Here is a 25,784-nt window from a genome sequence, read left to right as displayed (position 1 = left end):
TAAATGACCGGATATAAACTGCTGGTCAGCGGAAGCTGAGGAAGTTACATATGCCAAAATGGAGTCCGCCAAGAGTAACAGATGACCTTAGGAGGACAGACAGTAAAGGGATCTGCAGGACATTCAGAGTAACCCTGCAGGAGAGAAATAGAAACAGCAACCACGTCGTCTCATCCACTGTCATTTCTCAATTCGTCCTCGCCTTTCCACTTAATATTTCCGCTTTAACAATTACCCCTGTATCACCTAACACCTCCCCTCCCCCCACCCCCACATCCTGTATACAGTACACACGGGGACACTGTGCACCACCAGTGGTGGAGAGAATTAATGTTTAATATAATGGATAGTGTGCGGGTCCAGCAGGTTGCTTTGTCATTGGTGGTGTCGAGTTCTTGAGTTTTGTTGGTGTCCTACTCTTCCAGGCATCTGCAGAGTATTCGATCACACTCTCACCTTGTGGCGTGTAATTCGTGGACAGGCTTTGTGAAGTCAGGATTTGAGTTACTCGCCACAGATTTCCCAGCCTCTAACCTGCTCTTCTTGTCATAATATGACTGGTCCAGTTATGTTTCTGGACAATGGTAAAACTCAGAATCTTGATGGCTGTTCATCCCTCCCCATTACCCATTCACCCTCCCCCATTCTGGATCGGCAATTATTCCACAGAACTCAACCCTTCCTCATTCAATATCCACCATTACACCGCCCCTTTACCCACCTCCATTACAACTCAAGGATTCCTCCACACCATTCCCCCTCTGCATTATTACTCTCCACCTATTAAACGCCTATCATTGAACCTCTCCTATTACCCCCACCCATTACACCTGCCACATTACCCCACCCCATTCTTTTCCCCATATCACCCCATTTCCCACTCCCCATTTCTCCTTCTGAAGTTCGCCTTCAGAATTCCCATGTTCCCCCACCCCCATTTCCCTTCAAACTATGAACTCTTTGAAGGGCAGGAACATTCTCCCCATAGTGGTCAGTCGGTCTCTGTCATACATGCCCCAGTGATCAGGTAATCTGGAATAGCCAGCTTCAAGTGACTGCCTGATTTTTTTGCACAATGTTACAGATGACCTCAGAGAGCAGCGAGAATGAGAGACTGAGAGAGAGGGAGAGAGAGACCAAGAAAGTCACAAAGAGGCTGTGTGACAGAATAAAATTTGTCATATTTAATGACCGGCCGTATGGCCTACTCTTGATGCAAAGGGGAGGTACAAAAGTAGTACGAGAGACAGAGAGTGAGAGGAAGAGATCAGGATGGAGAGAAGCAGTCAATGTTCCCACGAGAGCATGCAACAGTCTTCAAAGTACAACAAAGGTTCTATTTTGTTATATATAGCGTGCCTTTTAAAATATCCATACAAAGATTAACGTGACTGGACACATCACACTGCACATATAAGACTAAAAGGTACTGGTGATACACAGCAACTGAAACGTCAAGATAAAATTGGAGCCAGCTGTGACTCCGACGGTAGAAATCTTCGTCTGGGTCCTAGAATTGTGGGTTCAGCTCATAGTACTAAATCTAGGGTGATGCTTTCAGGCAGAGAATCAGAAGACGCATGGGGAAGTGGAGAAATGAACCTTGAGTGGATTGTGTGAGCCTTGCTTTGTGTGATGCTTTACCTTAGGTGAGAATGAGGACCCAGTGAATGTTTTGACCTGTAGGATTCCAGTTATCTGAGTAGATACTACAACATCTTCTTGTAACGTTAAGATGCTATGAGTGCTGAACGTTGCAAGGATTGCAGAATCACATCATATAATATACTTTGCCAACAGTGTATAAACACAGAGGTTATTGATGAGCAAATTTTGATCTTTATGACGTGGCAGGCATGTGAAGAGCGTTCTACCTCTCAGTAGACCCCTCATGATACACAACATGGCGACAGAGTGTGTATGTGTCTACATGTTTGTGTCTGACAGAGAGAGAGAGGCAGAGTAAGAGATAAAATGGGAGCGACATAAACTTGGTAGTAACAGGGAGACAGTGGAGTTGGAGATATAGCAGAGTAATCGAAATCTGCAGGAGCCCCTGCAACACTTTAGTTTCGGGGGAAGGGGAGTAAGTCTGTGAGGGGGTAATTGCATTGTGGGACCATTGACATTGAGGCACACAGGCACTCGTACACTGAAGTAAAGGCACAGGTGCATCAGCACAGGCACTGAGTACAGTCAGGATACGCGTCTCCACAACGTTAGTGACAATCCATCATGACATCTGGAAAAATCCAGACAGAGCCTCAGTAAAAATCGAAATTGTCTACTTATTCCTGGGTTGGGTGTTTATTTTTAGGTTTTGGGTGACAGTGTTTTGGAGGTAAGTGTGGCATCACTGTCTGATGTTTCTAAATGCAGTGATTTTCCCATAAAGGTCAACTGTTCAAGGTTCAAATTGGATGTGGGTGGGTTCCTTTCTCCATATTTAAAATAGAGGGGAAGCAAAAAGATTGCGAGGACTGTAAGAGATGGGTCAATTCTGGACTTAGTTTCAGGGACTTAATTTTAGAAAATGAAGCTGGGCATGTGGAAAGTGTGGGAAGTGCATTTTAGTGTTAATGATCATCATTTAGATTTAGAGTAGTTACGGAAACGATCTAAATAGACCTGCAGTAAACGTTCTCAATTGGGGAAAGTGGCATTTTAATAAACTGGGATGCAATTTAGCAACAGTGTACTGGAAACAGCTATTTGAATGCAGATCAGTGCCAGAGTAATGCGAGTTCATGAGGTTCATAACGAATATGTTCCAACGAAGAAACATGGTGGGGCACGCAAATGCAGAGCTTCTTGGATGTCAAGGCGCATGCACGATAACATATGGGATAAAGGAAAGCTTATATCAGACACCGAGAGCTCAAGACTATAGAAAACGTAGAACAGTATAAGAATTGCAGGGCTGAAAGTATAAATGCAATTAGGAAAGTAACGATACGATACGAAAATGTATTGGCAAGTAAAATCCACAAATATTTTATAAAGACATAAAGAGGATAGGGATAACAAAGGAAAAAAATGGAGGGCCATTAGAGTCTATGAAACTAACCTGTATGTGGAGGAATAAGTCATGGTATGATTCACAAAGAATATTTTGCATGTATTTCCACAAAATAAAAAATCATTGTGATTAAGGAAGATAATTGTGGACTATTAGATGGGATAAACACAGTAGGTGGGAAAATATTAAGGGCTTTAACAGATTTGAAAGGGAATAAATGGCCAGACTTGATTGAAGTGTATCCCAGGCTGTTTCGAGATGCAATAGGAAATGATGGGGCTCTGAACATGATTTTCCTATCGTCGCTGGCTACAGGTGTGCTAATGGAGGACTGAAGGACTGCTATGGTTGGACCAATTTCCCGATCTCAATATACAATTATTAATATAAATAGATCATTTAGAGTTAAATATGGAAGCATGATTAAGAAGTTTGCAGATTATATAAAAATGGCGGCGTGGTTGACAGTTCGGACTAAAGTGGTAGGCTGCAGCTAGATATCAATGGAATGGTCAGATTAGCAGAAAAGTGGATTTTAATAGGGAAAAGTGTGAGATATGGCGTATGGAGAGGAACAGCAAGGGAAGGGAATTCGGACGATGCACTCTAATCTCTTTGCAAATTTTTCAATAAAATTCCATAAGTCTCTGACTTAAAAGTACCAATTGATCTAGCATCAATTGACATTTATAAAAGGGAGTTCCGACCTTCCATCAAACATTGCACATAGCAGTGCATATAGTTTGCGTCTTTCCAACAGTTGATTGAAGGAAATTGCTGCTCACCTAATACCGGAACTGCGAGAAGTAGTCTGACAGTTTAGAGAAATGGAGGAGTCTAGCTGCATGTAGATGTGAGAAAGGAGCAGAACAAAGATTGATGCTTGTGGTGCAGCAATGTTAACAGTGCAGGAACAGGAAAAGAAGTCATTGCAGCTGATTATCTGATTGTAATTGGAAAAAATACAATGGAACCAGGCTGTGCGCTCCCGCCAGACTGAGTGAGGGTCGAATGGATAGTTTATATGAGACCTAAATATGCAAACTGGAGTGATCCATTCGATTAGAGGCTTCTTAATTTCAGATTTGTATATCTATTTTTAGCAAAAAATAACCAAAAAACCATAGAAAGATTACAGCTCAGAAAGAGGCCATTCAGCCCGTCGTGTCTCTTCTGGCCCAAAAAAAACACCCACTCTAATTCCACATTTCAGCACCTCATACATAGCCTTGCTGATTACAGCACATCTGGCGCATGACCACGTACCTTTTAAAATAATTAAGGGTTTCTGCTGCATCCACCATTCCTGGCAGTAAATTACAGACACCGACTATCCTCTGGGTCAAAATGTTTTTCCTCATGTTCGCTCTAATACTTCTACCAATCACCTTAAATCTATGCCCCCTGGTAATTGGTATCTGATAGGGAAAACAGGTCCTTCCTGTCTACTGTATCTAGGCCCCTCGTAATTTTGCTCTTCTTCTTTCTTTTTTGGCCTCCTTTTCCCGAGACACAATGGGTAAGCGCCTAGAGGTGGTCAGTGGATTATGAAGCAGCGCCTGGAGTGGCTGTAAAGGCCAAGTACAGAGCGAGAGACACTTCCACAGGCGCTGCAGATAAAATTGGTTGCCGGGGCTGTTACACAGTTAGCTCTCTCCTTGCGCTTCTGTCTTTTTTCCTGCCAACTGCTAAGTCTCTTCCACTCGCCACTCTTTAGCCCCACCTTTATGGCTGTCCGCCAGCTCTGGCGATCACTGGCAACTGATTCCCACGACTTGTGATTAATCTTACAGGACTTCATGTCGCGTTTGCAGACGTCTTTAAAGCGGGGACATGGATGGCCGGTGGGTCTGATACCAGTGACGAGCTCGCTGTACAATGTGTCCTTGGGGATCCTGACATCTTCCATGTGGCTCACATAGCCAAGCCATCTCCAGCGCCACTGGCTCAGTAGGGTGTATATGCTGGGGATGTTGGACGCCTCGAGGACTTCTGTATTGGAGATACATTCCTGCCACCTGATGCCAATGATTCTCCGGAGGCAGTGAAGATGGAATGAATTGAGACGTCGCTCTTGGCTGACATATCTTGTCCAGGCCTCGCTGTCATAGAGCAAGGTACTAAGGACACAGGCTTGATAAGCTCAGACATTTGTGTTCCGTGTCAGTATGCCATTTTCCCACACGCTCTTGGCCAGTCTGGGCAGAGCCTAGATAAGTGAGCCGAGGTAGGTGAACTCTTGAACTACTTCCAAAGCGTGGTTGCCGATATTGATGGATAGAGATTTTCTGATGTCCTGTCCCATGATGTTCGTTTTCTTGAGGCAGATGGTTAGGCCAAATTCGTTGTAGGCAGCCGCAATCCTGTCGATGAGTCTCTGCAGACACTCTTTTGTGTGAGATGTTAAGGCAGCATCGTCAAAAAAAGGAGTTCCCTGATGAGGACCTTTCGTACTTTGGTCTTCGCTCGAAGACGGGCAAGTTTGAACAACCTGCCATCTGATCTTGTGTGGAGGAAAATTCCTCCTGCTGAAGACTTGAACGCATGTGAGAGCAGCAGGGAGAAGAAGATTGCAAACACTGTAGGTGCGCGAACACAGCCCTGTTTCAAAGCCACTCAGGATAGGAAAGGGGTCTGATGAGGCACCGCTATGCTGAATTGCTCCTTTCATATTGTCATGGAGTAAGGTGCTGATGCTCAGTAGCTTTGGTGGATATCCGATCTTTTCTAATAGTCTGAAGAGACCACGTCTGCTGACAAGGTCAAAGGCTTTGATGCGATCTATGAAAGCAACGTAGAGGAGCATCTGTTGTTTGTGGCATTTCTCCTGTAGCTGGCGAAGGGAGTACAGCATGTCAATGGTGGATCTCTCTGTTCGAACGCCACACTGTGCCTCAGGGTAGACACGCTCAGCCAGCTTCTAGAGTTTGTTTAAAACGACTCCAGCAAAGAGTTTCCCCACTATGCTGAGCTGGGAGATTCCACTGTAGTTGGAGCAGTCACCACGGTCACCCTTGTTCTTATAGGGGGTGATGATATTGGCATCGTGCATGTCCTGTGGTACTGCTCCCTCATCCCAGCACAGGCAAAGCAGTTCATGCCATGCTGAAAGTATATCAGGCTTGGCACTCTTGATTATTTCAGGAGTAATGCCGTGCTTTCCCAGGGCTTTTCCACTGGATAGAGAATCAATGGCATCACTGAGTTCTAATTTTGTTGGCTGTTCAACCAGATCATCCATGACTGGCAAAGAAAGGGATGCATTGAGGTCCTTCCTGTCTACTGTACCTAGGCACCTTATAATTTGGTTCACCTCAATTAAGTAATCTATCAGCCTCCTTTGTTCTATGGGAAACAAAGCCAGCCGATCCAATCTTTCCTCATAGTTGCAACTTTCAAGCCCTGGCAACATTCTTGTAAATCTCCTGTACACTCTCACCAGAGCAACTATGTCTTGCCTGTAATCTGGCGACCATAACTGTACGCCATACACTAACTGTGACCAAATCAGCATTTTATACAGTTCAATAACTACATCCCTTCTTTTGTATTCTATACCTCGACCAATAAATGAAAGCATTCCATTTGCCATCTTCACCACTTTATCAATCAATCCTGCCACCTTTAGGGAACTGAGGACATGCACTCCAAGGTGTGCACTTCTTCTACCCCTCTCAATGATATCCCGTTGATTGTGTATATCCTCGCTATATTTGCCCTCCACAAGTGAATGATTTCAAAGTCCTCCGGTCTTTGTCGCAGACTGTGATGTTTTGGTGGCACATGCTGCTTTCGCGCATGTGCCGCAGCAGCGCCACCTAGCGGTAGCGTTGTCAGCAAATGCAGCCTTATTAAAACATTACCTTGAATCACTCAAAATAATTTTCCAAACAGCAACCAGTTTAATGTTACAAGTGATTACATAGTAGGGAAATAGCCATTTAACACAAATTGTATTGAATTTATTTTATTAAGCATCCCAAGTTTGCAGAAAGTAAACTCCTGAAACTTTTGGAAGCTTTCAAACTCTCAGGAACACAGAATATCCCATCAACAATGACTCAGCAGTTACATCTGCTGGTGTCCCTCTCTCACTGCAGTTACTGTCCCCCTCTCACCATCTCCATCTGCTGGTGTCCCTGTCTCACTGCAGTTACTGCCCCTCTCACCATCTCCATCTGCTGGTGTCCCTGTCTCACTGCAGTTACTGCCCCCCTCTCACCATCTCCATCTGCTGGTTTCTCTTTCTCACTGAAGTTACTGCCCCTCTCACCATCTCCATCTGCTGGTGTCTCTTTCTCACTGCAGTTACTGCCCCCTCTCACCATCTCCATCTGCTGGTGTCCCTGTCTCACTGCAGTTACTGCCCCAGTCACCATCTCCATCTGCTGGTGTCCCTGTCTCACTGCAGCTACTACCCCCTCTCACCATCTCCATCTGCTGGTGCCCCTGTCTCACTGCAGCTACTGCCCCCTCTCACCATTATTGGGTTTGATTAGTTTTGGATTTCGAACCTGACAGTTTGATTCTTCAGTGGGTAGATGCATGTTGACATCACTTTTAATTTTCTTGTGATTTTCACAAGTGTGGTTCTCTTTCGGGTATGTTAACTTCCCTTTCCCTTTTACTTCAGAGGTATGTGTTTTCCTAATCTGCCCCCTGTCCTCTGAGTCACTACAGCTCACATATGCTTGTCCAGCTTTCACTGCATGCCCCTCTGGTAGTTTAACAATGTGAGACATCTCCCTCACAGCTTTCCCGTTTGGGAACATTCCTCGTCCTAATTTAATCTTTAAAAAAAAGTTTCAGCTAACCATATCTCCAGTACCTTTCCTTCAAATTGTGTGGGGTTTTTTCATTTTAAGTAATTGAAATGTCTTTGGCTCTATCTGTGCCTTTTTAAAATTCCACAGGCTCTATTTCCCCATGTGGGACTTCTGGGACTTTCCCAGCCCTCTGCAGCTGTACAGAATTTTGTTTGCTTCCCTCAGTTTCTCCAGTCTCCCTGGACTGTTCCAGACCCTCCGGGTTACAATACTGTGTTTCCTACCAAGTCATTGCCCAGAAATAGATCCAGCCCCTACATGGGTAAGCTCCGAATGATTCCGACTGTCACTACCCCAGTGATCAACTTCCTCTGTAGCTAAATGTTAGCTAAGTGAACGTTCAAGCATTTGCCAGAAAGCCCTTTTTAACTAATATTTGGTATTTGTTCTGCTTTATGGTGGCATTTCTGTCAGTTTGGATGCCAGTAGTATTTGACAACAACCACTATCCTCCAGGATGGTCATCTCCCTGCCTGGGACAATTCTGGTGTGTGTCACATTACTGACAGAGAAGAAGATGGCAGTGCAAAAGGCCGATGGGAGGAAGACGTGTTATCACTTTACTGATGGAAGCCTAATCACACCTTCTCAATGAGGCACAGGCAAAGCATCACCAGATTATTTATTGTGATAAGTGTCGGGCACCCAGAAAGGTCAGTACGTTGGTGTGGCAGGATGTCAAAGAGGCTGAGACTGACAACCACATAGACCGTGGAGAAATGTACAGATCTCTAAAATGTGTTTATTTAAGATTTGTTGACATGTCACTGAAAGGAATCATTTGCTTTGGGTGGCGTTGTCAGGGTCAAATGAAGTCCAGTAGTTGTGAAATTCATTTGCTAATGGAGACAAGCCTTGCTAAGTGTTTGTAACAATCTCTTACCTGTACCCTACAGAGTGGAGGCGTAAAACTGCTTTCAGTTCTTGTCTCTAAACCACCCGCTGCTGGGCAAGTCTTTGGCACAAGTGCGGTCACGGAACAGAGGATGGTGTAGGAGGCAGTAGGGAGCCAGTCGTCACGCACATTTTGTAAGAGTGACATGCAGATTCAGATTAGAGGGCACACGGTTTTGATGTTTGGGATTGAGAGAGTGTTGGGGCTGTGCAATTTATCAATATTTGTATTGCTCAGTGAGAGTTTGTGTTTTATTTCGGCCTGTCGTTGCTGTATTTATGGATTAGACCGCAGTCATTCAAAAATATTCTAATTAATTTTACTAACATGAAACATTTTAACCTTCCAACACTTTACAAACTAGAAAATAGTTATTTAATACAAATTGCATTAATAGTCTAACACCCAGTAGCTTCAGTTTACAGAAGATTCGTCAGAACTCTTTCAATGAACATTTGCTGAAATAATAAAATTTCACTTCTTTCACTTTCAATCCACATTGTTCTACAATGAATTTCCTGGGGGAGGGAGAGGGATTTTGTCCTCCCCACACTCCAAAAGAACCAGCCTCCAGCAGCTCTCCAGCCACCCTGGACAGTGTTGAGGGAGCTTTACTCTGTATCTAACCCCCGTACTGTCCCTGTCCTGGGAGTGTTTGATGGGGACAGTGTAGAGGGAGCTTTACTCTGTATCTAACCCCCATACTGTACCTGTCCTGGGAGTGTTTGTTGGGGACAGTGTAGAGGGAGCTTCACTGTCAGAGAGTCAGTACTGAGGGAGTGCTGCACTGTCAGAGGGTCCGTACGGAGGGAGTGCTGCACTGTCAGAGGGTCAGTACTAAGGGAGCGCTGCACAGTCGGAGGTTTAGTACTGAGGGAGTGCTGCACTGTCGGATGTGCCATCTTTCGGATGAGAGATTAAACCGAGGGCCCGTCTGCCCTCTCAGGTGGATGTAAAAGATCCCACGGCCATCACTGGAAGAACGGGGGGAGAGGGGAGACAGTTCTTCCCCGGTGTCCTGGAGCCAATATTTATCCCTCTATCAACATCGCTAAACACTGATGATCTGATCATATCACACTGCTGTTTGCCGAATCTGCCCTGCTTCCTGCATTAGAATGGTGGCCACACTTTATAAACTAATTCCTTGGCTGGAAAGCAGTTTGGAACGTCCTGAGGCAGCAAAGGGAGCTATGGAAATGCAATTCTGTCACTCTTCTTGAACCGCTGCAGTCCATGTGGGGTAGGTAAACCCACAGTGCTGTTAGGAAGGGAGTTCCAGGATTTTGACCCAGTGACAGTGAAGGAACAGCGATATAGTTCCAAGTCAGGATGGTGTGTGACTTGGAGGGGAACTTGCAGGTGGTGGTGTTCCCATGTATCTGCTGTCCTTGTCTTTCTAGGTGGTAGAGGTCGCGGGTTTGGAATGTGCAGTTGAATCAGGGTTGGTTTAGAGCGTGGAGCAGCACGGAGTGGAGACACTGGTAGATGGGGAACATCTGGAGGGGAGCAAGTAGATGGGGAACATCTGGAGGGTAGCAAGCAGATGGGGAACATCTGGAGGGGAGCAGGGTCCTCAGGAAAATCGGGCAAGGACAGGAAATTGAGAAAGAAAGAGAGAAAATACAAAGGGGAGCAAGGCCACTTGGAACAGATTGAGGGACTGGGGGAAACATGGAGGGGCTGTTCGACCGGGATGGAGGAAAAGAGAGGTGGGAGGGTATGGGACGAAGCCTCCTCGTAGGACTAACCACGGACATGGTCGGAAGATCAGACTCTCATAGAGAGTGGGAGCAATCCCTAGGGGAGAATGGGGAGAGAAGAGAGAGAGAATGTCAGGAAAACGACACAGCATCTTAACCAATCCCACATCACACACACACTCCCCACATTCACACTCCTTCCCATCACAGACTCTCAGCCTCATTCACCCACACAGTCCCCCAGAGGTAAATATACCCTACAAAGAGGCGGCAGGAGCTTCCGAGGGCACCTGGGACACTCACCGCTATCCAATCGCGGCTTCCTCGCCAACATGCAGCGCAGACTGGAGCTGGGGAGAGTCACTGGACCCGCTGCATGTCCTGGCCCTCTCGTCCCAGGTCCTCTGAGGCAGCTGAAAGGGAGTCAACTGAGTGTGTTAGATCGGTGGGGACGAGGGAGGTGGAAGAGGTTGTGGAGTGACAGGAAACAGGATCCCACCCGGAGAATTCTCCACCTCTGCTGAAAAGTTGAGTTTTCCTCTACAGTCCAATCTCCACCCCTCCAATCCCCCTCCCTTTAACCTCCACCTCTCCAATCCCCCTCCCTTCAACCTCCACCCTTCCAATCCCCCTCCCGTCCAACCCGTTCCCCCCAGTTCCTCGCCTCTCCAACCATCTCCCAACCTATCCCCTCTGCTCCAATCCCATGCTCTAAATTCCCCTCCAATCCCCTCCTTCTAATTCACCTCCCATCCAACAGCATTCACCTCAAATTCCCTCTCCTCTAATTCCATCCACGTTCAATTCACCTCCCCGTTAATCCCCCCTCCCCCTCCAACCCCTAATCCATTTCTCTCGAATTCTCTTGAATGCAGTCCCGTCCAATGTCCCTCTCCTCCAATTTTTATCCCACACCCTCCAGTCTCCTCCTCTACTCTCTCCCCTCTTTTCTCCTCACCGCTCCTCCTCAATCCTCTGCTCCCCTCCACTCTCCTCACCTTGCCTCTAATTCACTCTCATACCCTCTCCCCAATCCCTCTCATCCCATGTCCCCTCTGATGTCAACTCATGCCCTCCCCTCATCCCCCCTTTCCCCTCCCCTCTCCTCGCCTCCCCTTCTATCCTGTCCTTCAACTCTCCTCACCTTTACTTCCTTGCTTCTCCTCCCTTCGCCTCTGCTACAATTCCCTCTCCTTCAATCTCCCCTTCACTTTCCCTCCCCTCATGCCCTGCTCCTCACCTCCCTCTCTTCTTATCGTCTTCCCTCACTTCCCCTCTTCTTCCCTCCCGTCCCCTCCTTCCCCTTTTCTCTCTTCACTCTCCTCCCTTCCTGCCTCCCTCACCCGCCTTCCCCTCACCTCCCTTCCCATCACATTGCCTGCCCTCTGCTGTCTCTCCCCTCGGCCCCTGCCCCTCCTCTACATCCCCTCCCATCTCCTCTCCTTTCCTCCTCTCTTTCCTTTCCTCTTCTACCCACCCACTCATGCTCCCCTCCAAGCTCCCCTTCCTCTACTCCACTCAACTCCTCTTGCCTCCCCTCTCCTCCCCTCCCCAATCTCTCCTCCTCTCCCATCCCCTCACATTTCTTCCCCTCTTCTTTGCTCCCCTCCCATACGTTCCCCTCCATAGCCACATGCACTGAGACCCAGACAACATTCAGGTTTGGGCCGATCACTGACAAGTAACATTCATGTCACACAAGTGGCAGGCAATGACCATCTGCAACAAGAGAGAATCCAACCACCTCCTTTTGGCATTCAAAGCATTATCCCATCGCTGAATCCCCCAGCATCAACATCCTGGGGAAACATTGACATCAAATTTAACTGAACGAAACACATCAATAGTTTCTTCACCCAGTGGCTGGTGGGTATCTGGAACTCACTGCCTGTAAGGATTAGTACAAAATGGGTGGTTGGTGGCCAGCACAGACTGGGCGGGCCGAAGGGCCTGTATAAGTGCTGATTCTCTCGATGACTCTAAAGGATGGTAGCGGCAGAAACCCTCATCATATTTAGAACAATCTCTTGGATATTCACTTCTCCATATTTAAAATGGGTAAGGAATAACTCTCCTCGTCTGCACTGCCCCATCAAACACTCTCAGAGAAGGTACAGCACGGGTTAGATACAGCCGGGTCGCTGGAGCTGTGAGGCTGCGGTGCTAACCACTGCGCCTCTGTGCCGCCCATTTTAATTCCTCTCTGGCCACGGGGGAGGTGCGAGAGGACCGGAGAACATCTAATGTGGTCCCACTATTCAAGAAAGGTTGTAGAGATAAGCCAGGGAACTACAGACCTGTGAGTCTCACGTCAGTGGTAGGGAAACTATTGAAGAGAATTCTGAAGGAGAGAATCTATCTCCACTTGGAGAGGCAAAATTTGATTAGGATTAGTCAGCATGGCTTTGTCAGAGGGAGGTCATGCCGAAAAAATTTGATTGAATTTTTTGAGCATGTGACCAGGTTTGTAGATGAGGGGAGTGCAGTTGATGGAATTTACATGGATTTCAGCAAAGCCTTTGACAAGGTTCCACATGGGAGACTTATCAAGAAAGCAAATGCACATGGGATACAGGGTAACTTGATAAGGTGGATTCAAAATTGGCTTGGCTGTAGGAGACAGACAGTGATACAGACGGCTGTTTTAGTGACTGGAAGCCAGTGTCCAGTGGCGTACCACAGGGATCTGTGCTGGGTCCCCTATTGTTTGTCATCTATATAAACGACATAGATGACTATGTGGGGGGTAGGATCAGTAAGTTTGCGATGTCACAAAGATTGGTCGAGTGGTTAACAGTGAGGTGGAGTGTCTTAGGTTATAGGAAGATATAGACGGGATGGTCAAATGGGCAGAAAAGTGGCAGATGGAATTTAACCCTAAAAAGTGTGAGCTGATACACTTTGGAAGGAGTAATGTGACACGGAAGTATTCAATGAATGGCCTGACACTGGGAAGTTCTGAGAAACAAAGGGATCTTGGCATGTTTGCCCATAGATCTCTGAAGGCAGAAGGGCAGGTTAATAGGGTGGTGAAAAAGGCACATGGGACACTTGCCTTTATCGATCGAAGCATAGATTACAAAAGCAGGGAGGTCATGTTGGAGTTGTACAGACCTTTGGTAAGGCCACAGCTGGAGTACTGTGTGCAATTCTGGTCGCCACATTATAGGAAGGATGTGATTGCACTGGAGGGGGTGCAGAGGCGATTCACCAGGATGGTGCCTGGGATGGAACAGATTATGAGGGACATGGACAGGGTGGATAGGGAGCAGCTGTTCCCCTTATTTAAAGGGTCAGTTACGAGGGGACACAAGTTTAAGGTGAGGGGCGGGAGGTTCAAGGGGGATTTGAGGAAGAATTTTTTTACTCAGAGGGTGGTGACGGTCTGGAATGCCCTGCCTGGGAGGGTGGTCGAGGCAAGTTGCCTCACATCCTTTTAAAAGTACCTGGATGAGCACCTGGCACGTCATAACATTCAAGGCTATGGGACGAGTGCTGGCAAATGGGATTAGGTAGACAGGTCAGGTGTCTTTAATGCATCGGTGCAGACTCGATGGGCCGAAGGGCATCTTCTGCACTGTGTTATTCTGTGATTCTCTCTCCATCTGTCTCTCTGAATGACAGTAACAGGAGGGAGAGAGACGCAGGAGAATGAGGGAAACATGTAGAGAATCAGAGGGGGTAGAGGAGGGGTAGCCTGCTGTTTTCACACTGTTGCTTGTGGGATCTTGCTGTGCACCAATAGCCTGCAGCTTTTCCAACATTGCAACAGTGACGACCACTTTAAAAGTTAAGTCATTGAGTGTCAAATGCTTCCGATTTATTTCAATTCATTTTACTGAAGTTCTGTGTTTCGATTTCTCTCTGTCTCTCTCCAGCTTTCTTTGCATCTGTCTCTCTATTTAAATCAACATTGCAACAGTGACGAGCACTTTGAAATGGGTGAAATGTGAAGATTTGTAAAGGCTTGTTCTCATTCCCGAATAATGCTGGTGTTTTAGGCTGTGGGCTGAATTTAACAGTGAAATGAAACACCTGGGGACCATTTGAATTCAGATTTGCAGGGATGGGAATGTGGATTTCTCTCTCTATCCTTCTTTGGGAGAGGGGATGGGGGTCTCCAGTGTTCGTGTGTTTTTACAATGAGACAGAAACAGATGTAGAGAGACAGAGAAAGAGAGAGAGGGAGGGAGAGAGAGAGAGAGACACAGAAAGAGAGAAAGAGAGAGACAGCAGGAAAGGACAGGGTAAACGCATCCACACTTCCCAGTCTCTGGCTCTGAGTCGGGGAATGTGTATTTGTAAGATGGGGAGTCACTGAGAAATTGTTGTATGTCACTGAGTTTGAGAAAGAGCCCTGGGCTCTTGCTGTGTTTTATTTCTGTTCAAAAATGCTTTGCTTTGTTATGAATCAATTTTATTTCTCTTATTCCCAAGGAGAATCTTTTCGGAAGCTGCAGCTGTGATGATGCAGAGGGAGAATCTTTTGGCCACGTGGAATTCTCAGACAAGAGCTATAACCAGAGAGGGAAAATAATAATAAATAGATATGTGTCATTGTCAAATTCATTTCTAGATACAGAAAGGACTGTGATTTCGGGGCTGATAGAAAAACAAAGTGCTGGAAATGCTCAGTATTTCCAACACAGCTTTTATTTCAGATTTCCAGCACCTGCAGTGTTTTGATTTTGTGTTTTCGGGGGTCTGTGGATTTTTTTTAACCACAAGGGAGGGGGTTGGTGGGCACTCCCGAAGAAAATTGTTTGGGAATCGCTGCTCCAGAACAGTCAATGTAATCCCATAGATTTCCCTCTCTCCATCTCTTGCAGCAACTTGTTCCCTGCACCTTCCTCCTTGTTCCTAGTTGTTTTTTCACATCTAAAGCCCTATCTCTGTATCTCTCAACATCCTTTTTATCTCTGCCCCTCTCTAGAGTCTCACAATTTTCCATTGTCACTCTCTTTCTGCGACTCTCTGCATCTTTATCTGTCTCTCTCTCAGTCCATTTCTTCTCTCACTCAATTCCAAATCCCTGAATCTTTCCATCTCTGCTCCTCCTTTCCTGCAAGATTATCTCTGCATTTCCCTCCCCACTGTCCCAGGACACCCTTCTCTTTTCTGTAAACACATCTTACTTTGTATCTCTGCCCCTCTACATCTTTCTGTCTCTGCATCTCTCTCTTTGTCTGGGATCTTTCTCAATATCCACATCGCTGTTGCATTCTCTGTCTGCACCTCCAGCTCTCTCTCTCTGTGTATGTCTCCATTTCTCTCTCTGTCCTTCTCGGTATTTCTGACCCTCTGTTCTCAGTTTCTCTCACTGGTTTTGGACTCCCTGCATCTCATTCTCCATCCACCTTTCCATTTCTCTCTCTCTGTTCTATCCTAATCCCGGGATCTGTTTTCTGTGTCTCCCCCTGTGTCTGGGGGTGGATTTGAACTCGCTGCCTTGGTGTTGTAGAGGGTGATTGTGAAACGGGATCCTGCTTTCCATCTCTGTCCAGTTTTGCTCCCATTGAGGTAAAAACAGGGGAGAGATGCTGAACGGACAGCCGATTCACAACCACCCTCCATCCTGGTTTGCACCATTGGCACCAAGTCCGAGTCCAGCCCAGTGTTTCTTTGCCTCTCTGTGTATCTGCTCCCTGACTGTCTCTGTCTCTCTCCTTCTGTCCCTTCCCCCATCAGGCCACATCAGCCACGATCTAACATGGGGTGGGACAGGATCTAAGGGCTGAATGGCCTCCTCCCGTCCCTGTGCCAGTCAGTGTGTGTGTGTTTTGTGTGCGTCTCCCTCTGTTTGATTCCCTGAAGCCGATGGGGAGAACGGGTGAAACACCTTTCTGCAGAGAGGGATGTGTCTGGGGCTGGGATCTTCCTGTGCGTTAAAGTCTCAGGATGCCAGTTACCCTCTGGAAGTCCTTGCTAAACGCCCGGCCCTGGGTCTGGACGGACATGAGTTAAAGGTGTCGGGGGTCTGGGAGCAACTTGATGGAATTCCAGTGGCTTATCCAGACCAGGAATTAAAGTGAATTAAAGACGGAGCCAAACCCAGGAAAGTGATGGAGGTGGGAATTAGACAGGGTCGGAGGGTGGTGGGGGGGGGGGGGGGTGACGGAAAGAGAGAGGGGGCTTGCGACTGGGACGGGTGTTACACAGGGGGGGGGTGGCGTGCGGGGGCGGCTGTTCACAGGGGAGATGATTCAGGGCGGGAATTAGTCGAGGGGGGTTTTCACAGGACAGGGAGGGTATTTAGAAAGGGAGGGAGTGTTTACGGGGGGACAATTAGATAGGGGTCAGTTAACGGTGTGGCGGGGGGGGGGGTGGTAGGGTGTTATTCAGATGGGAATCTGTTCCTGGGGGCGGGTGGGTGGGTATCCAGATGGCAGTCTGTTCCCGGGTGGGGGGTGGGGTATCTGTTCCTGGATGGGGGGTGTATTGAGATGGGAGTATGTTCCTGGGGGGGGGGGTATCTAGATGGCAGTCTGTTCCCGGGGGGGATAGCTGTTCTTGGGGGTGTATCTAGATAGCAGTCTGTTCCCGGGGGGGGGGTATCTGTTCCTGTGGGGCAGGGGGGGTATCGAGATGGGAGTCTGTTCCCGGGGGGGATATCAAGATGGGAGTCTGTTCCTGGGGGGGGGGGGGTATCTAGATGGCAGTCTGTTCTCGGGCAGGGGGTATCTGTTCCTGGCGGGGGGTATAGAGATGGGAGTCTGTTCCCGCGGGGCGGCGGGGGGGGGGGGAGTCTGTTGATAGTGAGGGTATTAGATGGGGGTCAGTTAACAGGAGATATCAGATAGGGGTCTGTAGATGAGGATTATTTAGATTGGTTGGGGGTCTGTACAAGGGGGCGATGTTTTCTAGGGGGGGAAATATTACAGGGGATAAAATTTACGTGGTGGATAAATACAGTGGCGCGGGGGGGGAGGTGGGCAGGGGGGAAAATCTTGCTGGAGGGGGGATATTGCAGGGGGGGTAAACTGAGGGGCGGGATAAATTGCAGTGGGGAAATAAATTACAGGGGGGGGGGTTAAATTGAGGGGTGAAAAAATTGCAAGGGAGGGGAATTAAATTGTGGGAGGGGGATGAATTGCAGAGTGGGGATAAATTACAGGGGGGTTTAATTTGAGGGGTGAGAAAATTGCAGGGGAATGGATTAAATTGCGGGAGGGGGATAAATTACAGGGGGGTTTATAATTTGAGGGGGGAATAAATTGCGGGGGGGGGATTAAGAGCAGAAATATAGAGAGACAAGAAAGAGAGAGAAAAGGATACAAAGAGAGAGAGCAAAAGAGAGAAAATAGAAAGAGAAGAGAGAAAAGAGAAAGTCAGAGAAATAGAGAAAAGACAGAAAGTCAGAAACAGAATAAGGACAGAAAGAGAGAGAATGATATGAGGGGAAAAAAGTGGACGGAAAGAACAGAGACACAAGGAAATTGCAGGCACCAAAGGGACAGACAGAAAGCCAGTGAGAAAGGCACAGAGAATCAGAGAGAACTCAGAGAAAGTCACTGAGACAGAAATACGCTCAATCACTCAGAAAGAAAGAGGGAGAGAGAGATGGAGGGACATTCAGTGAGAGAGAGATGGAGAGACATTCAGTGAGTGAGAGAGAGAGAGACATTCAGTGAGTGAGAGAGAGACATTCAATCAGAGAGAGATTCAGTCAGTGAGAGATTTGCAGTGAGAGAGATTTGCCGTGAGAGAGAGAGATTCAGTCAGAGAGAGAGATTCAGTCAGAGAGAGATTCAGTCAGAGAGTTTCAGTGAGAGAGAGATTCAGTCAGAGAGAGAGATTCAGTCAGAGGGAGTTGCAGTCAGACAGAGAGATTCAGTCAGAGAGAGAGATTCAGTCAGAGAGCGATTCAGTCAGAGTTTCAGTGAGAGAGAGATTCAGTCAGAGAGAGAGATTCAGTCAGAGAGAGTTGCAGTCAGACAGAGAGATTCAGAGAGAGATTCAGTCATAGAGCGTTTCAGTGAGAGAGAGATTCAGTCAGAGAGAGATTCAGTCAGAGCGAGATTCACTGAGAGAGAGTTGCAGCGAGAGAGAGTTGCAGTGAGAGAGAGTGATTCAGTGAGCGAGAGAGATTCAGTCAGAGAGAGAGATTCAGTCAGAGAGAGAGAGATTCAGAGAGAGATTCAGTCAGAGAGAGATTCAGTGAGAGAGAGTTGCAGCGAGAGAGAGTTGCAGTGAGAGAGACTGAGTGAAAGAGACTGAGTCAGAAGAAGGGAGAAAAGCAGAGCAGACAATAAGGATGTGATACTCACCATCCCACACTGTCTGCGTTGCATCGTTGGACTCTAACAACTTCCCTCCATCAGCTCATCCATGGGGAAAATATCCTGGAAATGGGCATTGGGGTGGGATTTGCAGAAAAGAATCAGGACTGGGACGGAGCGAGTGGGGGATTCAGACTGGACTCACACACACACACGGTAATAAGCTCGCAATTCACCTGGACACAGAGACTGAGATACAGAAACTCACCTTCACAAACCAGCCACGTGGAAAGAAAGAATGGAGGCTGATGTTATCCTAATATATCCCCGAACCTGTCACTCAAAACAGCCAGTCCACCCAAAATACAGCTCATCCAACCAGCTGTCAGCTTGCTCCATCTGGACACTACCTCCCAGGTATGGGACAGTCCAAGGTGAGTCTCTGTGTAAACAGTGAATGGGGGAGAGGGGGATATTCCAGCCATATTCCAAATGGACCATTCCAGACAGAAACCTGACTGTCTGTCTCTCTCCCTCCCCCAAAAACATCATTAACAGGGCAGCAAAGCTGCTGTAATTTAAAACCTGGAGGGGCTGCTTTGGATAATGGTCACTTAACACTTATTGAATATAATGTCTTTCACTGTTCACCTCCAGTTAACAGACAGTTCAGAAAATGACTCACTGCAATTATTTTGAAATTGTGACAAAGAGTTTTTGCTGGAGAGGCCGGTTTGACTGCAGTATAAACAGGCAGTTTTTATTCGGTTTTTCAATTCCACTGTGTGACAAAGACTGAAATTAGAGCCAGGTTACTGATGCAGCCAAGAGAACTTTTATAACCAGTGACATTTCACACAACAATTCTCACCCATATTTACAGTTATATTTGTCAATGATTCTTTGCACTGTATTTGATGCTACTGTATTTAGGTATTAGCCTGTAATCAATCGAATAAAAACCTTCGGAACATTTACCAGTTTGATGTTACAAGGGTTTACCAAGCTGGGAAACGACCATTTATCACAAATGGTATTAAAGATCTTCCACTTTTCATCTCTAGTTTATATAAAGTTCAGCGATAAAGACCTCCACATTCTCACAGAGAGTTTTTACTGCTGTAATAAAGTGTCACTTGTTTCCATTTGCTTCCAGACTGTTTCTTTCCTCTGCTCTCCTGGGGGATTCAGAGGGATTTTTGTTCAATGCTTGTGCACAGTCAAAAGGTTCCAGCTCCTCTGCAGCTGCTGTTCTGGAGAAATAAATTGGATTCAAAATCTTTCCCTCAGTTTGGAGACATGAGGGGAGACTGTTTACACTAGCAGAGGGGAGAAACAAATAGTCAGGGAGTTGTTCTGGTCTGGAATTCACTCTCTGACAGGTTTCTGAAAGCACATTCCATGTTAACTTTCAAAAGACAATCGGATCAAAACTTCAATTACTCTGAGTTATAGTAGAGAAGATACCAGCACAGAGAGAGAAGTGAGAGATAGAGAGATGTCATAACGTTAGTGATGAAGAGTTCAACACAACTTTTATCGAGAGATTTTGTTTATAAATGATTGTGTTTTATTTTATGCTGTTGCTTATTTATACATTACCTTGAATCACTCATGTTAATTTCCAAAACAGCAACCATTTTAATGTTACAAGTGTTTACATAGTAGGGTAATAGCCATTTAACACAAATTGTATTGAACTTATTTTATTCAGCATCTCACGTTGACGGAAAGTAAACTCAAGAAACTTTTGTAAACTTTCAACCTCTCATCAACAGTCTCCCATCAGAAATGGCTCAGCATTTCCATCTGCTGGTGCCGCTGTCTCACTGCAGTTACTGTCCCCCTCTCACCATCTCCATCTGCTGGTGTCCCTGTCTCACTGCAGTTACTGTCCTCCTCTCACCATCTCCTTCTGCTGGTGTCCCTGTCTCACTGCAGTTACTGTCGCCCTCTCACGAGAAAGCGAGAGGCAAGGAGAGAAAGAAAGCGCCAGAGGCTGGGAGAGAGAAAGTGAAAGGTCCGGAGAGTGACAGTGACAGGTGTAGGGAGAGAGAGAGAAGGTGAGAGGGGCGGCATTGGTTGAGGGGTGGTATTGATTTGCAGGTCTAATTTAGTTTGAATTTCATATCAGTTTGTTGGTTTGAATTAGTTTGAGCATCTACATTAGTTTGACAGTCCGTAATAGTTTGAGAGGTTGTATTAGTTTGAGGGAATGTATCACTTTGATGGACTGTATTAGTTTGAGGGACAGTATTAGCTTCGATCTCTAAAGGGAATTTACTTGACTGTCGTCATAGACATGTTCAAAATTTTAGAAAAACAATTTGAACAATTTTGCAACCTACATTTCCCTGTGGAGATCCCACAGTGTATAAATTAATGGCCCTGGCAATGTATCACATCGGAGTTTAATACAGAGAGATTACCTGCAACACGAAGGGACAGATCATTTCACACAAAACATGGAAAGTTCAAGACTACTGCCCGAGAAAATAGTTTATCCGATCCTCGCTGTCATTGGTGTTCCTGGTAATTGTCTCTAACCATGGAAGTTGTGTAAAATGTTATGTGAGCTGGTCTCTGGTTTTACTCTGTGACTAACAATGTTTCGAGCTGATCTGGGGGGTGAGAATTATGCAGACACCCCTTCAGTGCAGTCATTTCATGAAGTCAATCTCCTTAATTATTTCTGTGGTTTTATTATGCTGCCTCAGTTGAAAATGCATCCGCATTTGTAGCTCACAGTCTCGCGGAATTATCAAGTTATTACCTTCCATGGAACATTGTGCACTGTTTAATTAGATCACAATGCCGGAAAATAATGATGGAAGGAATTAGTGGCAGGATCTGTCACTGTTGAACTGTACTGAAGGAGGGTCGCTAAACGGAGAGGAACACCTGATCCCAGTAACCATGTATTACTGGGAGTATCTGTAACTGGATAAATGTACTAAGTGAGGGTCACTATTCGGAGTGGAACACCTGATCACAGTGACCATGTATTACTGGGAGTAACAAACGCTGTAGAACTGTACTGGGTGAGGGTCACTATCCGGAGTGGAACACCTGATCCCAGTGACCATGGATTACTGGGAGTATCTGTCACTGTGGAATTGTGCTGAGTATGTTGTACTGAATATGGGTCACTATCCGGAGAGGAACATCGGATCCCAGTTGACATGTATTACTGGGAGTATCAGTCACTGTAGAATTGAACTGTGTTGGGTCACTGACCGGAGTGGAACACCGTATCTCAGTGAACATGTATTCCTGGGAGAATCTGTGACTGTGGAATTGTACTCAGTGTGAGTCACTAACCACAGTGGAACACCTGATCCCAGTGACCATGTATTACTGGGAGTATCAGTTACTATAGAATTGAACTGAGTATGAGTCACTGACTGGAGTGAAACACCGTCTCCCAGTGACCATGTATTACTGGGAGTATCTGTCACCGTGGAATTGTGCTGAGTATGTTGTACTGAGTCTGGGCTACTCTCCGGAGTGGAACACCGGATCCCGGTGACTATGTATCACTGGGTGTATCAGTCACTGTAGAATTGAACTGAGTATGAGTCACTGACCGCAGTGGAACACCGTATCCCAGTGATCATGTATTACTGGGAGTATCTGTCACTGTAGAATTGTCCTGAGTGAACACAGATTGGGTGTTTTCTCTGTGAACTGCTCCATTCAGTCTGCAAGCGTGACCCTGAGCTTCTGGTCACTTGCCTCTTTTATGCTCCTTGCCTCTCCCCATCTGAACTCTCTAATCTGTGCCCCTGAATCTCAGTGAGGTAGATCACCGGATTTTTCCATAAGACATTTTTTGCCTGTCGGATTCAGCATTTGAATTAACTACTTCAGATTATTATGATTGATCGATTTTTCTCAGAAGGCCTCTGCTGGTAATAAAGGATAACTGCACCAGAGTTATTTAGTGGAGGGGGCGTAAACTGGTGCTTGGGGTGGAATCCCCTCTTAGGAAACAGCTGGCAGGCTGGTCCACACCCCTGGGCTCTATCCACCATCAATGCACTTTTCCAGACCATTAAAGTCTTCCACTCTTTGTCATATTTCCCACGCTCCCGTCTTCCTCTTTTATTTTGCTGTCACCATTTGCACCACTGCTTGACCCATTCTCTGTTTCTTTAATTGCCCCATTCTAATTGCACCATCATCCCTTATTTCATTCAATCACTCCTGCCATCCACCCGATCTTTTCTCCTCTATAACCCAGTTTTCATTGGCTCCATCATTGCTTTGAAAACGGTTAATCTTCCAGTTCCAATGGAAGGCTGTCAGTCTGAAACGTTTACTGTGTTTATCTCTCCACAGAAGCTGCCTGACCGCCTGTGTGTTTTCAGTGTTCTCCTATTTTATCAGATTTACAGCAATTTCAGTATCTTGTTTTTGCACCAAACCTTTGGCCTGCATATTGGTAGTGGATGTGGGGAATACATAGAAAGGGGGGGGCGGCACCATGGCGCAGTAGTTAGCAACACAGCCTCACAGCTCCAGCGACCCAGGTTCAGTTCTGGGTACTGCTGTGCAGAGCTTGCAAGTTCTCCCTGTGACCAGATGCTCCAGTTCCTTCCCACAGCCAAAGACTTGCAGGTTGATAGGTAAAATGGCCATTGTAAATTGCTCCGAGTGTAGGTAGGTGGTAGGAGAATGGTAGGGATGTGGTAGGGAACATGTGCTTAGTGTAGAATTAGTATAAATGGGTGATCAGCACAGACTCGGCAGGCCAAAGGGCCTGTTTCAGTGCTGAATATCTATATAAGTCCAGGTTTCTTCCAACATGTTCTAACATTTGAACTCCACAGATTGTGCTTTTAAACCTTGACAGGTTCCCTAAGCTGAAGTCAGCCTGTTTGACAGGCTTGGCTTCCAGTCAGGCAGAGAGGATTCCAGGGCAGATTCCAAGAGAAGGTGGGTCTTATTCCCGACCCTGGGGAAGTCTGATCCTGGGTAGGGCCGGTTCACAATTCCGGGCAGAGTCTCTGACCCATGTGGGCGAGGGGGGAGACGTGTCAGATCCCAGTATGGTGTCTTCCAATCCCGTGGAGGATCAATGACCTGGGCGCGGCGGGGAGATGGTGAGTGTGATGTCCGAGCCTACAAGAGTGTCTGATCAGGGTTGGGGAGTCGGGTATTGTCTGATCTCGGGATGCGGCTGGTCGAATTCCCAGGAGATGGTCTGATCCGCTTCGGGGGCGGTGATGTGCATTCCCGCAGTGGGTGTGTTCCAATACTGACGAGTTAGTCTAATCCAGATGGAGAAGAGGGAACTATCTGATCCCAGGATGGGTTGTTCCGACCATGAGTGAGGGTCTGATCCGAGGTCCTGTGCTTATTAGCATGAGGGTGTCTGATACACTGATGGATGGGACAATTGTGGAACCAGCGGGTCACACTCCTGTTCTTCTTGGCCCACAAGCAGTGCTGTAAAGACAATTCTCTTCTCCCTGAAGCTGTTCTCATCTCCCACAGCTGCTGTTTTCCAGAGGTCTGGGAAACATGGTTGGCCAGAGGAAAACCTGAAAACCCTGTAAAGTCAGAGTCTCCCAGCCTCATTGACATATTTAAATTTCCAACTTGCCTCCTGCGAGCAGTTGTCTGTCAGCATCCAGTCCAGACTTCTTTGAACTGGGTTAAACCTCTCACACTCACCCGGTAATGATCCTGAAATCCTACCCTTATTGTCTGGGTCAGATACGGAGAATGTTTGATCAATAATTTCCAGTCTCTTTCCCCTTCTCTCTCTTACAGTTAATTTACTGGCGATTGTGATTCTGTTCTGGGGAAAATACGGACTCTCCACCTGCACCACTCGCTATCTGGTGGCCATGGCAGCAGCGGATCTCCTGCTCGTTATTACTAATTTCATACTATTTCGGATCAGTGTGTATTATTTCCCAAGATCTTTCCTGAACATCACTCCTGTGTGCAGTGCTATGGTGACCCTGAATCGTGTTGCCATGAACTGTTCTGTCTGGTTCACTGTCACTTTCTCCTTTGATCGATTTGTGGCCATCTGTTGCCAGAAACTGAAAACTAAATATTGCACCGGGAAAACTGCAGCTGTGGTTCCAGCAAAAACAAGTATTCTGCTCTGTTTAAAAAGCATACCCTACTACTTTGTGTTTGAAGCTGAACAGATAATTGACAATGTCCCATGGGGCTGTAATTGCAAGTCAAGCTATTACACTGAGCCCGGATGGGTGGCAAATAACTGGTTTGATACGGTTTCAACCCCATTGCTGCCATTTGTTTTAATTCTGTTGCTCAACGCTCTGACAGTCAGATATATTTTATTGGCCAGTCGAGTCCGTAAGGGACTCAGGAGTCAGAGCAAGGGAGAGAATCACCGTGACCCAGAGATGGAGAGCAGAAGGAAGTCTGTGATTTTACTCTTCAGCATATCCGCCAACTTCATACTTCTGTGGTTGACAAATGTCATATGTTTCTTCTATTATACCATTGCAGGAATAAATCCCAATGACAATGAATCTTCATATATATTTCAACAAGTCGGATATGTGCTGATGAATTTAAGTTGCTGCACAAACACGTTTATTTACGGAGTTACTCAGTCCAAGTTCAGAAAGCAGGTCAAGAGTGCAGTGTAATATCCAGTCACATCAATTATTCAATTAATGAATGAACAAAACAACTGAGAGCAGCCCAGAGACGTGTCCCAGTTTATATTGCATTGATACAGCTGCAACAGCAGATGGCGATGGTGAGAGGAGGCAGTACTGCTGCGAGATAGGGACACAAGCTGATGGAGATGATGGGGAGGGGGCAAGGCCTGCAGTGAGACAGGGACACCAGCAGATAGAGATGGTAAAAGGAGTGCCATAACTGCAGTCAAGCAGGGACCACAGCAGATGAAGATGGTGACAGAGGTGCAGTAGCTGCAGTGATACAGGAACACCAGCAGGTGGAGAAGGTGAGTAGGGGCAGTCACTGTCGTGAGACAGGAACCCCATCAGATGGAGCTGGTGAGAGGGTGAGTGGCTTCAGTGAGACAGGGACACCAGTACATTGAAATGGTGAGAGGAGGTGAGCAACTGCAGTGAGAGAGGGACACCAGCAGATGGTGATGATGAG

General features: G+C 46.6%; 1 protein-coding gene across 1 annotated transcript; it reads left to right on the top strand.

The window, feature by feature from the left end:
• The first annotated feature begins 24,517 nt into the window (after positions 1-24,517).
• On the top strand, positions 24,518-25,300 carry LOC137345233 (G-protein coupled estrogen receptor 1-like). Its single transcript, XM_068008700.1, has one exon. The coding sequence runs from the start codon at positions 24,518-24,520 to the stop codon at positions 25,298-25,300; it is 783 nt and encodes a 260-aa protein (XP_067864801.1).
• The last annotated feature ends 484 nt before the right edge of the window (positions 25,301-25,784 follow it).

Source organism: Heterodontus francisci, chromosome 28 (assembly GCF_036365525.1).
Source record: "Heterodontus francisci isolate sHetFra1 chromosome 28, sHetFra1.hap1, whole genome shotgun sequence".
NCBI classification, from domain to species: Eukaryota; Metazoa; Chordata; class Chondrichthyes; order Heterodontiformes; family Heterodontidae; genus Heterodontus; species Heterodontus francisci.
Note: the sequence above shows the minus strand (reverse complement) of the source record. Positions and strands in the feature narration are given on the sequence as shown.